Consider the following 13,499-nt stretch of genomic DNA (forward strand, 5'->3'; position numbering starts at 1 on the left):
GATATGAACGAATTATTGAATCGATATAAATAAAACTTGACATAGAAGAGGAATTGTTAAAACTAGAATCGATAAATGTATATCGAATATCAGAAAATACTGAGGATGCTGCATAACAATCGGATTTCACAACAAATTAAAAAGAAAAAGAGCGAGAGAGAGAATCTGACAAATGAAACATTAATTCTCTTATTTCCGAATAAAAAATAAAGAAAATTTCATAACTTTTATGCAATAAATTATTAATTATTTATAAAAATAAACTACACCAGTTCACATAACATGCCTTATTTGAAATCAAATTTATGTTTTATGTATTATGGCATAGGACAATTTATATAATAGAATTTTCCAAATAGAACATACAGTGAATGTTCACTAAAAATTTCGATATTACGATTTTAAAATTTGTTATTCGTTATCGATCAACTTGATAAATCAATTGCATACTAATTATTCCTTTCAAAGTATGACTATATTAAATAGAAGAAGAATTATCTTAAATCATTATTTAAAATTTCGCCTTTTTATAAAAAGATGACAATTTAAGCAAAAGATGTTCTCCAAAAAAAAAATATGAGTAAAATGGTTTTCAAAAATTAATTAAATGTTTAAAACTATGACGTTTAATATAAACGACAGTAATAAAATAAAATTACGAGTAGGCCTATATATAATATTTAGAAAATTATTATTAATAAGACCCCCTATATGCGTTTTGTATTAAGATTTTAAATTATATTTTTATACGAAAAAATTATTCAAACTGATTTTCTCATATAAAGTTATTTTGAATCACGATTTAATAACGTCTTTAAATATATGCGTATTTATTTATTTACGTAAAAAGTTGCAAAAATAAAATCGATAAAATAAATTAATAGCAATAAAAATTTTAATTAATTTATGGCTATTTTGTTAATTAGTAATATATCAACATATACGATATATTATTGATCTTAAGCACGTTTTAGTAAATTATTAACCTTTCTTTAAATTTTTAAAATTTATTCTACATGCACACAGAAAAGTCTTAAAATTTGTTTTGAATTATTATTTTCAAACAACTTTCATGATGAAAATAAAAACATATTACATAAAATTTTTTATTATAATATACATAAGCTATGTGTATGCTATAAATTTTGCATATTTTATTAATAATTATTTTTCTAATTTTAAAATTAATGATATTTCGTGTAAATGAAGCGTTCAAAACTCGTTTTGATAGTTTCTTTTATTAAAAATTATCAGCAATTTCTCAAACCAAAAACGAAATTACTTTTAAGAAATGCTTGATTATAACCAATTCATAATTGAATTTCTGCACATCTAATATAATTAACGATAATTTTTTTAAGTTAAAAATTTTCCAATCTTTTTACTTCGTTCGAAATATTAAATAGAAATGTGAACCTCTTAAGTTATACTGAATCTAAGAAAATCGAATAACACATGCTTAAATTTTAGAATATAACTAATAAAAATAAATAAATATAAGTCTATTAATATTGCCAATAATTAATTAATTACAAGTACACAATAATTATCTGATAAAAGAGCATAATTTACTTAAATATGTAAGTTTTTATCAATTCTCTTCTTTATTTAATATAATTTAAATTCATATACAATCTATAGGAAATCACCAATACTGTGTATACAGTTTCGATCAGTAAGGATTTCGGTTATTGCGGGCCTCTTCTGAGAGAATTTCAACGTTTCCAGTTCGACAGAACTCAGATCTAGTAATACTAAACCGATCGCTTCTCTCCATTCCTGCTTACCGTTAGTTAGTAAAAAGTAAGCTTTATTTAGTTAGTAAAAAAATAAGCTTTATTTAGTTAGTAAAAAAAATAAGCTCATGGAGTGCTGTTATTAGGATAGTTTAATTTCTATTTTCAACATTTAGTGTAATTTCTGCAAACAGTTCTGTTTTAATTTTTCAACTTTTACAGAAAACTTTGTGAAGTTAAAAAGGAAACAATAATGGAAGCGACACTTGACAAATATTTTGCTTCATTTTTAAAGATTTTACTTCATGTTTTTTAAGAGGGGGTTACTTTAACAGTTACTCAGAATTCGCCTTAATCAATATTTAATGTTATTTTCCAATTTGTTTTGATTTTCGTGTGCAATTAGAATGTATCCTAGTTTGACTGGATTCTTTAAATTAACTAATAATTCTTTAGTAACTTTTTAAAATTTGGAAAATGTTTTATTTCATGTTTTAGTCCGCCAAGAGAATATAAATGCAAATATTACGATTTCAGACTACTTCTTAACAGCCAAATTAATTTACTTTCCATTGTTTTTGAACTTCGATATGTGAGACTTCGACATATGCGTGTATTTATTGACGAATTAACCGCATAAATCGAGTTACATGTATTTAGAATAATTTATACTACACCTAATATAAATTAGACAATAAAAATACTTTCATTTTCGTATTTTGATACTTACAGAATACTTTAAAAGTAATTGATTTCTTCATTGGTTCCTTTGTAAGAGCATTGGAAACTTCGCATCGGAAAACAGCGTTATTGTCTTCGATTCCTGCAGTAAATGTGAAAGTGTTTGTTGTCTCGTAACCCGTACTCGAATGTGTCATATCTACGAGGACATCATTTCGGTACCAAATGATTCGTGGAGCTGGTTTACCACCTCGAGATATGCAAATAAGAACTATCATATCTCCAATTTGTACAACGTCGCCATCTTGATATCCTTGAATTATTGGAGGACTTGGAGGAACTAATAAAGTAAAAAACAAAATGGATTAATTAAAAGAAATCTATTTTGATTGCACGAATTAAAAATATTATTAATATAAGAATAGTTTCATAAAATATTTGATATTAGTCCGGAAAATTTTCAACTTTTTATTTATTTCATGTCTTCACTCCGTTTTGTTTTTACAAATATTAATGTTAATACAGAAAAGATGGGAAAACAATAGAAATAAAATTTCATTATTTATCTGTTTATATTTCTTAACATTATATTTAAATAAATTCATTTTCTACAGGCAATTCACTCCACTATTTTACGAAAAAACAATACTTCCATTAAATATATTTTATCCTTGCAGGACGGCCGAAAAAGTTTAATGCGTCAGCTTACCACACTGGGGAAAATATAATCGAATTCAGGCCTTCAAAAAACCCTAGGAATTTTCGAGAAATGACCTGTCCCGGACATGTCGGACCATGTAACTTACCACCAGGCCGTCCCATAGTGAATCCATGATGGCTGTGGTAAATAGCTCGTCATAGTTCCCGTAGGGCAGAAAAGTAAATATATATAGAATAAATGAAATAAATTTCTATCAACGGTTAATAGAATATATTAATATAGTCAATAGAATACTATTAGTATAGAAAAACATTCTTAATAAAAAGTCTTCGAATTATTAAAATGTGTGAATTTTTAAATTTCAGAAATATTTTTTTTACGATTTTTAAATCGAGAATTAATATTCTATTACATTCATATTTAAAAAATTCCTTTAGTTTTTTTACAGTTAAAATTATCATCCTGTCATAAAAATAATACACAAATTTAAATAAATTATTCTTTCTTTTTATAAAATAAAGGTAAAACAAACAAATCTTGAAACGAAATTTTATTATAAATTATAATACGACCACTGAAAATTCCTCTTACTGATGATTCTAGTTTAAATAATTTTTAAACAATACATTGTTAATTCGTGCTATTTAGGGTAAACACCTACAGGATATTAAAATTAAAGATTTAAAAATTATTTTCGAGAATTTATCTTTAACAAATAATTAAGACACTAGAAAAATTATTTTAGTCTATTTAATTAAAAAGAAACGTAATATTTAACCATTTTATGTAAGTTAGACGTATTTAGACTTTGAAATAACAAATCTAATTAAAATTGATAGAGTACATTGTTATCTGCAATACTTGTTTGTAAATTAAAAGAAACAAACAAATGCGCATTAAAAGTTGTTTGTAGTTAAAATCCCACTTTAAATTGGTTAAAGATAATTTTTAAATTTTTTCCTAGAATGAAACGGTTTCAGATTTAAAAGTAAGATAAATTACGATAAATTTAATAATAAACATGAATTGATTAAATATTTTAAATAATTTTAATTATTAAATCGTTTACCTGTTGTCATTACTCTTTTACTTTAGTTACTCTATTGGTTTCAAGAATAAAAGGGCAAGCACAATCAACATACAGCTGAAAGTCTTGCAAATAAATTCAATAGCTACTGTTATTGTTTTTTACTTACGAGTTTGTTTCAATACGGGTTTTTATCTACGAGTTATTAATTTAAATTGAGTAATGTTTCTCGATTAGTACTAATCCCTTAAATTTATGAAAAATATTTCTAAAATGTCTTATAGTGAACTTCAGAAAGTTGCGAAAGTTACAGTTCTAAAGGAATTTAAATCAAAGTGAATATGCGATATTATAATATATATTATAATTGGTAAGTGTTGGTTTGTATCAATTTAAAATTCAAAAAATCTAAAACAATAATATAAAATTTTGATTTAAAACAGAAATATCTATGCAATATCGAAGAGAATAATATATATATATGAACATATATGATAATGTAATTAAAATATACATATATATATATTTGAATTAAATTATCACTATCATATTAAACTTTTTTACTAACGCAAACCAAGTTAATTCCTTAAAATTTAACTTAATGTTTCTGCAAATTATCAAAACTTTATAAAACTTGAAAACTTTGCAAGATTATAATTAATGATATAATAGATAATAGCCTATAAACAAATAGATAATAATCAGAGAAGTGAATTTAATAATTCTCTTTTCTTGTTTATTTTGTGTTTGATAAAGTTGATTTCAAAGAGAAATGAAATTTCTCCAAAGCTATTCTTTTTAGATTTATGTCAATAAAAACTGAAATATTTTATTTACTTTTATTATAACAAGGCGATATCTCTAGACAATAAAGACCTCCCCATATAACAAACTAAAATAAGGGATAAAGTTCAGTAACAAATGTACAATAAAACATAATACCAAAAACACAATTAATGAATACTATAATTATCTTTTGAGAGTCACAATACTTTATTTCTGCCATATATTTATTTTCATAAGTAAAAAATATATATATATATCTCTAGTAATTATTTATTAAAAAATTACAATCTCCAAGATTCGTGCGAGTAATAACAAACGATACTCAAAAAATTACTTTTATGTAATAGGTTATTTGGATTTATTCATTTTAAAAATTGTCATACTTCGAAAACTCGAAACGTTTCATTATATATAATCTTCATATGCAATTATAAGTTAACAGTTTTTTTATTGTATGACAATGTTTAAAGAGAAAGTCCATCAAAAATTGTACGTGATGAGATTACGTCTAGAAGTATCATTAAAGGTATAACGGGAGTGGATATGCGTACATAATTTTTAAATACTGAATTTTATTATAACAACTTATATAGAATCTATTAATTATAAAATTTAATAAACTATTCTAAACGTCGATGAGAAATTTTGATAACTTTAACGTGTAAAACATTAATATTTCTAAATACAAAGTTTTCCTTATATAATCTTAATGGAAATCAATAGAATAAAAAATAATCTTAAAGCAGGAAAGTTTTTTTTAATAATTAGAAGAAATTATATAATATGATATTTTATTTCATTTTTCATTATAGAATTTGTAAATATTTAAAATAAATATTTATTTTTTATCAAGAACTGTTTACTTTATGTGACGAAAACTTTTAAATAACTAAATTATAGTATACAATATGCTTTAAAATCAAATTTATTATAAACTTTTAACAAAATTGTTGGAAAATAATATATGATTCACGAAATCATTATTCTAGACACAGAGTGTGTATATGTCAATTTTCTCTACCTTCTACTTTACTATTAAATTCAGTGCTGATGCGACTAACTGAATTGACATCTATTCAAAAATTCTGTTGGCAAGAGATATTTGATAAATCGAATTTTTCAACTTTCTTTCCATCTGTCGTAGTTGATAATATTAGATATTTCCCCTTAATACATATTCACGAAGCCTACTAGTGGCCGAGTGAATAAAACCAATGAACACTGGTAGTTGGTCGCGGTTCGCTCTTGGCTAACGGGCTGTTTTTCATCCAAAAATAACCCGTTGTCCGTTAGGTTTTAGACTAGTTTCCACTAGAAATTCCCCTCCCAGGAGGTATCCCTTCGCAGATTGTCATGTATTGTGTTGCTTTATCCCATCGAACCAAACCATATTCACAAAAATGATAAAATGTCATGAATTAAGTTTTATAAAATATAATATATTTTTAAAGCCATAAAGAAACTAAACCTTATAAATGTGAATAAAAATGAAAAGTTTTTATTCAAACAACCACTTAAAAGATTTTTCCTTTTTCGTTGTTTGACAATTGAACGAGCTTGCGACGTCTTTCTAACTCCGACAGTTAACAAAGGCCAGGCATGGATCACTCAGAAGATGCATGTTAACAAATTCTTTTTATTGTATGTATTTCAATGTTATTAGGTAGTGGGTGATTGACTGTAAAACGGGAAGTGGGATTCTTGTTATGAAAAAAAAAATCAATTTGTTAACATGCATCTTCTGAGTGATCTCTGACCTCTGTTAACTGTCGGAGTTAGAATAACATCGCAGGAGCGTTGAATTGTCAAAAAATCCTTTTAAGTGGTTTTTTTGTGAATAACTAAAAATTCCAACACATGTTACTTTTTTAGATTAGTTTTTATTAAACTTTTTCATTCAAATTTTTAAATATTTTCATATGATTTAGACTCAAACATATAAAATTAATATATAGGCTATACACACTGGTAGATAGAAATTATGCCTTTTATTGTTAAATTTGAATTTGTTTATTTATTCTTATTCGACATTTAAAATATTCTACATATATATAATTACTCACACAAGATTCCAACGGAAATAGTTGCTCTAAGCGGTTTCTCTAGAGCTGGATGCAGAGCTTCGCATGTATAGGTTGTTCCACTCTGTTCTAATTTAGGATACAATGTTAAGGAACTGCTAGTTGCAAAACCTCTTCCTTCATCTATCGTCACAGAAACTTTAGTTGCTTCTGAGTAAAGATGATATCGCTAAAATTATTTATCCATTCGTAAACGTTGCAATGTTTTAAAATTATATTTAACACATGTAAGAATATAACTTAATAACAATAAATATGAAATGTAATATTTTTATAATTAAAAGTAATAATAACATCCAAACTTCGTCAGTGTTTCACGAAATTCATTCTGTGTAACACTGGGATTATATAGAATATTTACAAAGCTTCCATAATCACATTAATTTATCATAGAATTTTTATTTTGACAACATTACTAACTAACGTATTTTTGTATCAATTTTTTAAAATAAATGTATGTTGTGAGGTTTGTAGGTTCATGAATAAAATCATTTATGGAATTATATTTAAGTCAGCTGTTTTATGTGGATTGGGATGTTGGATTTATATAAAGAAGGAAAAGATTAAGAAGATGCAGATAGCTAAGACGGAAATATTAAGATAAATAAATGGGGTCACATTGAAAGGAGTAGCAAGAAGTAGTTTAGTTACAAGTAATCTGGAAATAGATTATATAAGTCATAACTACTTATAACTCTGGAAAAATCGACTTGCAAAAGGTTGGCCCGTATTGTGAAGACAGTTGAAACCGAGTTAGAAAGAAAAGAGAGAGCGAGAGAATTAAAAACGTAGATATAAGATTTAAAAGAAAAAGAAAGTGAATCAAAGAGACCTTAAAAAGAATTGTAAGAAAATATACGTTAGCGTTAAGGATAGAGGAAGGACTAGCATAAAGAGAAAGATAGACTAAGAGTAGAAAGAGTGAATTTAACAGTGATAATAATAATAATAAAGATTGGAATATTTAATTTTTTATAATCTAAAAATCAGCTTTTTATAGCTTCTGAAAAACCTATTCGGAAAGATTTCATGCAAATTGAAAGTTTGCTGTTAAGGTTAATGATTTAAAGAAACAAATTAATAATTTATAATAAATTTGAAAAAAATTCAAAATATTTCAATACACAGATCAAATTTAAGAAAATAATTTTAAAAATATTTTTTTACTAATATCCTAAAATTACAAAAAAATTATAATTATTTTAAACTACATATATTTTAATAACTGTATAAGTTATGTAATGAAAACTTTGGTTATACACATAATTCATGTACTAATTGTGTTCATCATTAAATCTAATCATCGATCGAATTGAATTCATTGCAAAACGTTTCAAAATATTTAATTGTCATCTAGTTCGAAACTTTTTATTATGCAGCACGACTACTTACAACCAAAAAAAATCAATAGGTAACGTGACGAAAATTGAATAACTAAAATCACTGATTTATGTTTTGATTCAGAATCAAAACATTAAAATTTGATAGAAAAATATAAGTAAAAAGTGAATACGTTTAGTGAAAACTAAAAGAAATAGTATAAATATCACATTTTAATAACAAAATGAAATAAATCAATTTTAAAATAATTTATAATGTGAATTCATGAAATGAAAAAAAAATTAAACTGTGAACATGTTATTTATTATTTCCTAAAATTATCATCAATCTGGTAACCTTGTTACAAAAAATACGTAGTTTAAAACATTCCATTTTTGTTAGAAATAGTAAGTTAATAAAATAAAAATATTTTTAATTTTTTATATTATAAAACAAATCGAATGTTCTATAAACACAATAAAAGCAAACATCAATCGATTTTAAATTTTAATTAACATTTGAATTTAAACAACTAATGTACAGGATGGCCAAAGCGTCAGTTCATCACGTGTTCTCGATACACTTGTGATTATGAATAATAAACTAAGTTTAAACCAAAGTGTTTTACTTTTACAAAATTAATAGAAACACAACGTACAATAGAACTGCATTAATTGTACTGTTTATTAATTTAATTTGTTAATTACAATTTAGTCTTTACAGTGATTAATTAACTTTTCGTACGACTCTATATACTGATAAACAATATCTTCAATTATACATTTAGATTTGTTCATTTATTTTTTTTATGTTTAGACGAATAAATTGTTAATATTACTTAAAATATGGTTTCAGATATAAACTACCGGTTAACCGTTAAATTAACTAATTAACTGATTGTTTATAATAAAGTGAATTTTCTTCCACAAATCAAAGGGAGGAGAAGGGTTACAAAAATAATAAGAAACTGAATTATAATCAAGGCAGTTATTATCGGAAATTTAAATAAAATGTATTCATATACAAAAACTGAAAATAAATTGAATAAAAAATTGATATTTGTAAACCTATAGAGAATGCAAACATTCAATAAATGACTGAATTTACTAAAAATTTATCCTGGTTGAGATAATGGAGAAAGGAGAAGCTGATAACTGATGTATCGAATGAATGATAGTGAAAAGAATTTTCGTGGTTTGTTCGTGGATGGATAATTATAATAACCCGGCCTACGGTTTGGACTTTGCGGTTTTGATGTCTATGAATAGAATTCTTACCCAAATGAATAAATTCATTGTAAGGTAGAAAATTGTATAATGAGACGATTTTTAAATTATTTGCGAATTTTTACGTTTTAAAAATGTCTGTATAAGTGTCATCATGCAACTGATGAGAAACTTAGAGTCCAAAAGACACTTTATAAAGAGTGACACCTTAATAAAGTAAAGTATTCCGGCAAAACAATCGTTTTGTAGTTTCATTTTTTGTAAAGAAAATTCACTTTAGTATGATATAAATTACAATCATTGTTCAAAAGTAGTATAATTGGCAGTTTATGTGTGCAATTTTAAAGATATAATGTAATGATCCTATATAAAGTCGATTTTAGTTAATCTCTGAATAAAGCTCCTGGCATTATTCACAGATTAACTAAAATCGACTTTATTATTCCTATAAATGACTTTAATTTAATTTTTTTAACGAATATAACATGAAATTCATTACTTAATGAAATTTCTACTACATATTTAATTTTATATATAGTAAACCCTGTCCAAAACGGAACCTGCGAAAAACAGAAAAAAATTCTTCGGAATAGAGCAATTTTTTATGTTAAAATTTACTGTAAGCTGGAAACCTGTCAATCGCGGGAACAGAAAAGAATTAAGGGAACAAAAAACATAATTTCACCTGGATAAAATGGAAAATTAAAATTTCACTTTAGACAAATATGTATGCAACCAAATTAGAGCGGGCCAGTTCAATCAAAGAAAAAAGTCAAAACAAAGCCTTCAGTAGGCTTTGTTTTGACTTTTTCCTTTCTTTTTGTTTTTGAACGAATGGAACGTGTAGAATGTTTCTTTAAAATGCACACTTAAAGATTTTATTTTTCTTAATAAAAAGGACATTAATTTGTACGGCTTTTTAAAACTCTTTTTGCTCTAAGGGCACTACGAGAGCTTCTTTTTAGCAAGCCTATTATGAATTCGGCCAGACCCATAATGGGGCAACCGCGTAGTGAGGGACGGAACCTGACATATCCGGACAGACCATCCCTCGAAAACCTCCTGAGATATTTTGACATGTCTGGATTCCATCCCGGGTCTCTAGAACGCTAGGCTGCCACCTTACCCGATCTGCCTGCCGGCCATCAATTTATAGGAGTAGCAAGCATTACGATTCTCCAAGTTTTGTCTGGGCCGAAAAAATTATTCCAGCTCCTCCCTTCTCGACGACCATTTCAGTGAATGACAAATTGTATTCCAGGTACAATTTTAAATACTCTCAGTAAAACAGTCATTGTTCACGCGAAATAGAGACACACAGATCAAAGCCTTTGTTAACACTAAATATTGGTTTTTGTTGAAATTAATTAGCAGTAGAATATAGAATACTTTTAAAAATCGAGAACTTTTAAGAATAGAATAATTTCCCGATATTCGAGAACAAGAAACGAATATAATTCGTTGATATTATAAAAATAAAGTAACACAGTGATGTTAATTTGCCTTACACGAAGTAGTTAGTAAAGTAACTAGTACCGAGTATTCGAGAATAAATTAATAACATTTTGATGAATACAGAGATTGAAGTGAACGATCCAGTAGAGTATTAAAATTCCTGGAGAAGCCAAATCACAGAATTACAGTAATACAAAGACCTAACTAGGTCTTTGTATTACTGTATTACAGTACTGTAATTCGATTAGAATTTCCATTGGCTTAATAAGATATTAGATTTTAGCAGTTGAATTTGCTCTTTCGCTATTGTTTAAATTCGTAAAAGTCGCATCTGAGAAGTATTAGAATACTTAGACTAAGGTTATGGAGACAACGAAAACTCTTTAAAATAGAATTATTCGCAATTCTTTCATTCAAAAATATTCTAATCTTTGGTTCGGGTCGCTTTGAATTAGTTTTGATTTTATTATATTATAAAATTAACTAAGTCTATAGATGGGAAACAAAGAGTGACTTAAAAGGGTTAACTGAAGGGCGACGAACGAATAAAAACATAAATTCTTCAACATTTCTTCCAAGAGTAAAGCGAATGAGTTCTTCTGCATTTCTATAATTTTCATTCATCTAATACTTAACCACAATTAAGGCTCCCACCACATGGTAGACTTCTTGACTCTAGGTTCATCGAGCCACCTAAAATAAACAACCAGAGGAAAGCGAGGAGAGAAAAGAGACTGATCAGAGAGAGACGTGTTAATCTACGAGGAAACGATCCGGAATGAGTGGTTTGAAGGAAGACGTCGGTAATTCCGTCGGCGTACGAAAACATCGAGATCGGTAGGGGTTGAGAGGAATCCTGGGTAAGAATTACGAGAAAGTGGAAGATTGGCCACGTGTCTCGACAAAGTGATAACAGGTGTACAGTACCTGGTACAGTACGTCCGAGTAGGCAAATATCATGATAGAAGTTAGGAGGGTAAATATCCTGCAGATAGTTCTGGTTGACCTCAGACTTCCAGTCCTTACTCAAACTCCCTGAGGGAAATCGGTCTCGTTGCAGTGTATATTGGTAACACTCCATTGGCAAATATATTGTATAAATTGTGTAAATTTGTAAATAAACTATGTGTGACCATAAATAGTTTAATTAACCTGTAGATTACAGGGTAATTAAACTATTTATTCTGAAAAGTTATCTTAATCATCGATAATCCAGTTGTAAAAGTGTAACGAGTCCGCTCGTTACACTTTATACAACAAGAAAGTCTTCACTGCTTAGTAATAAGTTTTATTTATGTATGTAAAATACGAAGTAAGCCCTAAATGACATATTTACAGGGCTTGCTGTTTGATTAAGTTAGAGTAGTACATGAAGAAGTCCGAACAGCATCTAACAGTCGGACGTGCATCTAAACGAGTTTGAGAGTCTCATCATAGGCTTTAGAAAAGCATGTCATGCAGACAGGCCGACCGCCATTTTGATCGAAGTGATGCGGCAGTAAGATGATGTTAGTAACAGTGTATACAGTAGGAAAAACAGAAAAAATATATAGCCAACACAAAGAATCTGGACGTCCAGAATGAAAAGTACTCGAATGGATCGAGCAATCAGGAGAACAGCTTTTACAATATTAATATGGTACCGGTCGTCCTCAATAAAAATATATCTTACTCAATGCATTTTTTTGTAATATCAAGTGGAACCATTCGACATCGCCTGAAAGAGGCGGGACTTCATTCCTATCGTCTGAGACGACTACCACAAAAGACCTCTCGCCAATCAAGCATATGCTAGAAAGACAAATGAAACCATTATAGAATTTGAGCGAACTAACCCAATAATTATAGAACATCTAGTGTAATCCGTCACAAGTAACATTAGACTGTTGTTTGATTTCCTGCAATGCCGTATTTCGGCTTGTATCAATATCGAGGGATTTTTACTACGTACTAACACGTGACCGTTACATTGTCACTGCGCTCTAATTAAAAGTCATTTTGCAATGAAAATTAATAATTTTTTAATGTTATATTCTATTTCGTCTGTCAAGTTTCATAGCGATAGAATATTTTCTTCACAGTGTGACGTTCTTTGTTAAATAAAGTATTACATTTAATGTATTTGTAATAATATATAAAAACAAATATTTAAATAATGTATATATTTAACCTACGAGGAAACGATTTTTATTTTAGTGATGTATACATTTTATTAATCTTAAACTAAATAATATATGGATCAATACATTGTAGTAAATTGAAAACTTTGATTAGAATATTACAGTGCAAAATAAGTAATTTAAATCTTGTAAGAAATAACAGATCACGATATTTTAAATATCTCCACAGAAAAGATCTGTAGGAGTAAGATCATAGGATCTTGACGGCCGTTGCAGAAGACCGCCTGGGCCAATACACTGTTCTCCCAAGGGCTCTTTAACCTTTGTTGAACTTCTCTAACAGCATGTTGGTGGTGTACAGTCATGTTGAAAACAAATATGCTGGCGTTAGCATAGGGTGAGGTCG

At 27.5% G+C, this 13,499-nt stretch overlaps 1 protein-coding gene across 1 annotated transcript in view; it reads right to left on the reverse strand.

The window, feature by feature from the left end:
* Window positions 1-13,499, reverse strand: part of LOC136979468 (synaptogenesis protein syg-2-like) — a 176,380-nt gene that overhangs the window by 41,130 nt on the left and 121,751 nt on the right. The window contains exons 6-7 of the mRNA XM_067275477.1: window positions 6,955-7,122; window positions 2,467-2,757 (exon numbers count right to left, since the gene is read on the reverse strand). Coding sequence (XP_067131578.1) covers window positions 2,467-2,757; window positions 6,955-7,122 — 459 coding nt within the window. The remainder of the gene's footprint in view (window positions 1-2,466; window positions 2,758-6,954; window positions 7,123-13,499) is intronic.

This window comes from Centruroides vittatus, unplaced genomic scaffold, assembly GCF_030686945.1.
Source record: "Centruroides vittatus isolate TY-2023 unplaced genomic scaffold, ASM3068694v2 contig_628, whole genome shotgun sequence".
Classification (NCBI taxonomy): Eukaryota; Metazoa; Arthropoda; class Arachnida; order Scorpiones; family Buthidae; genus Centruroides; species Centruroides vittatus.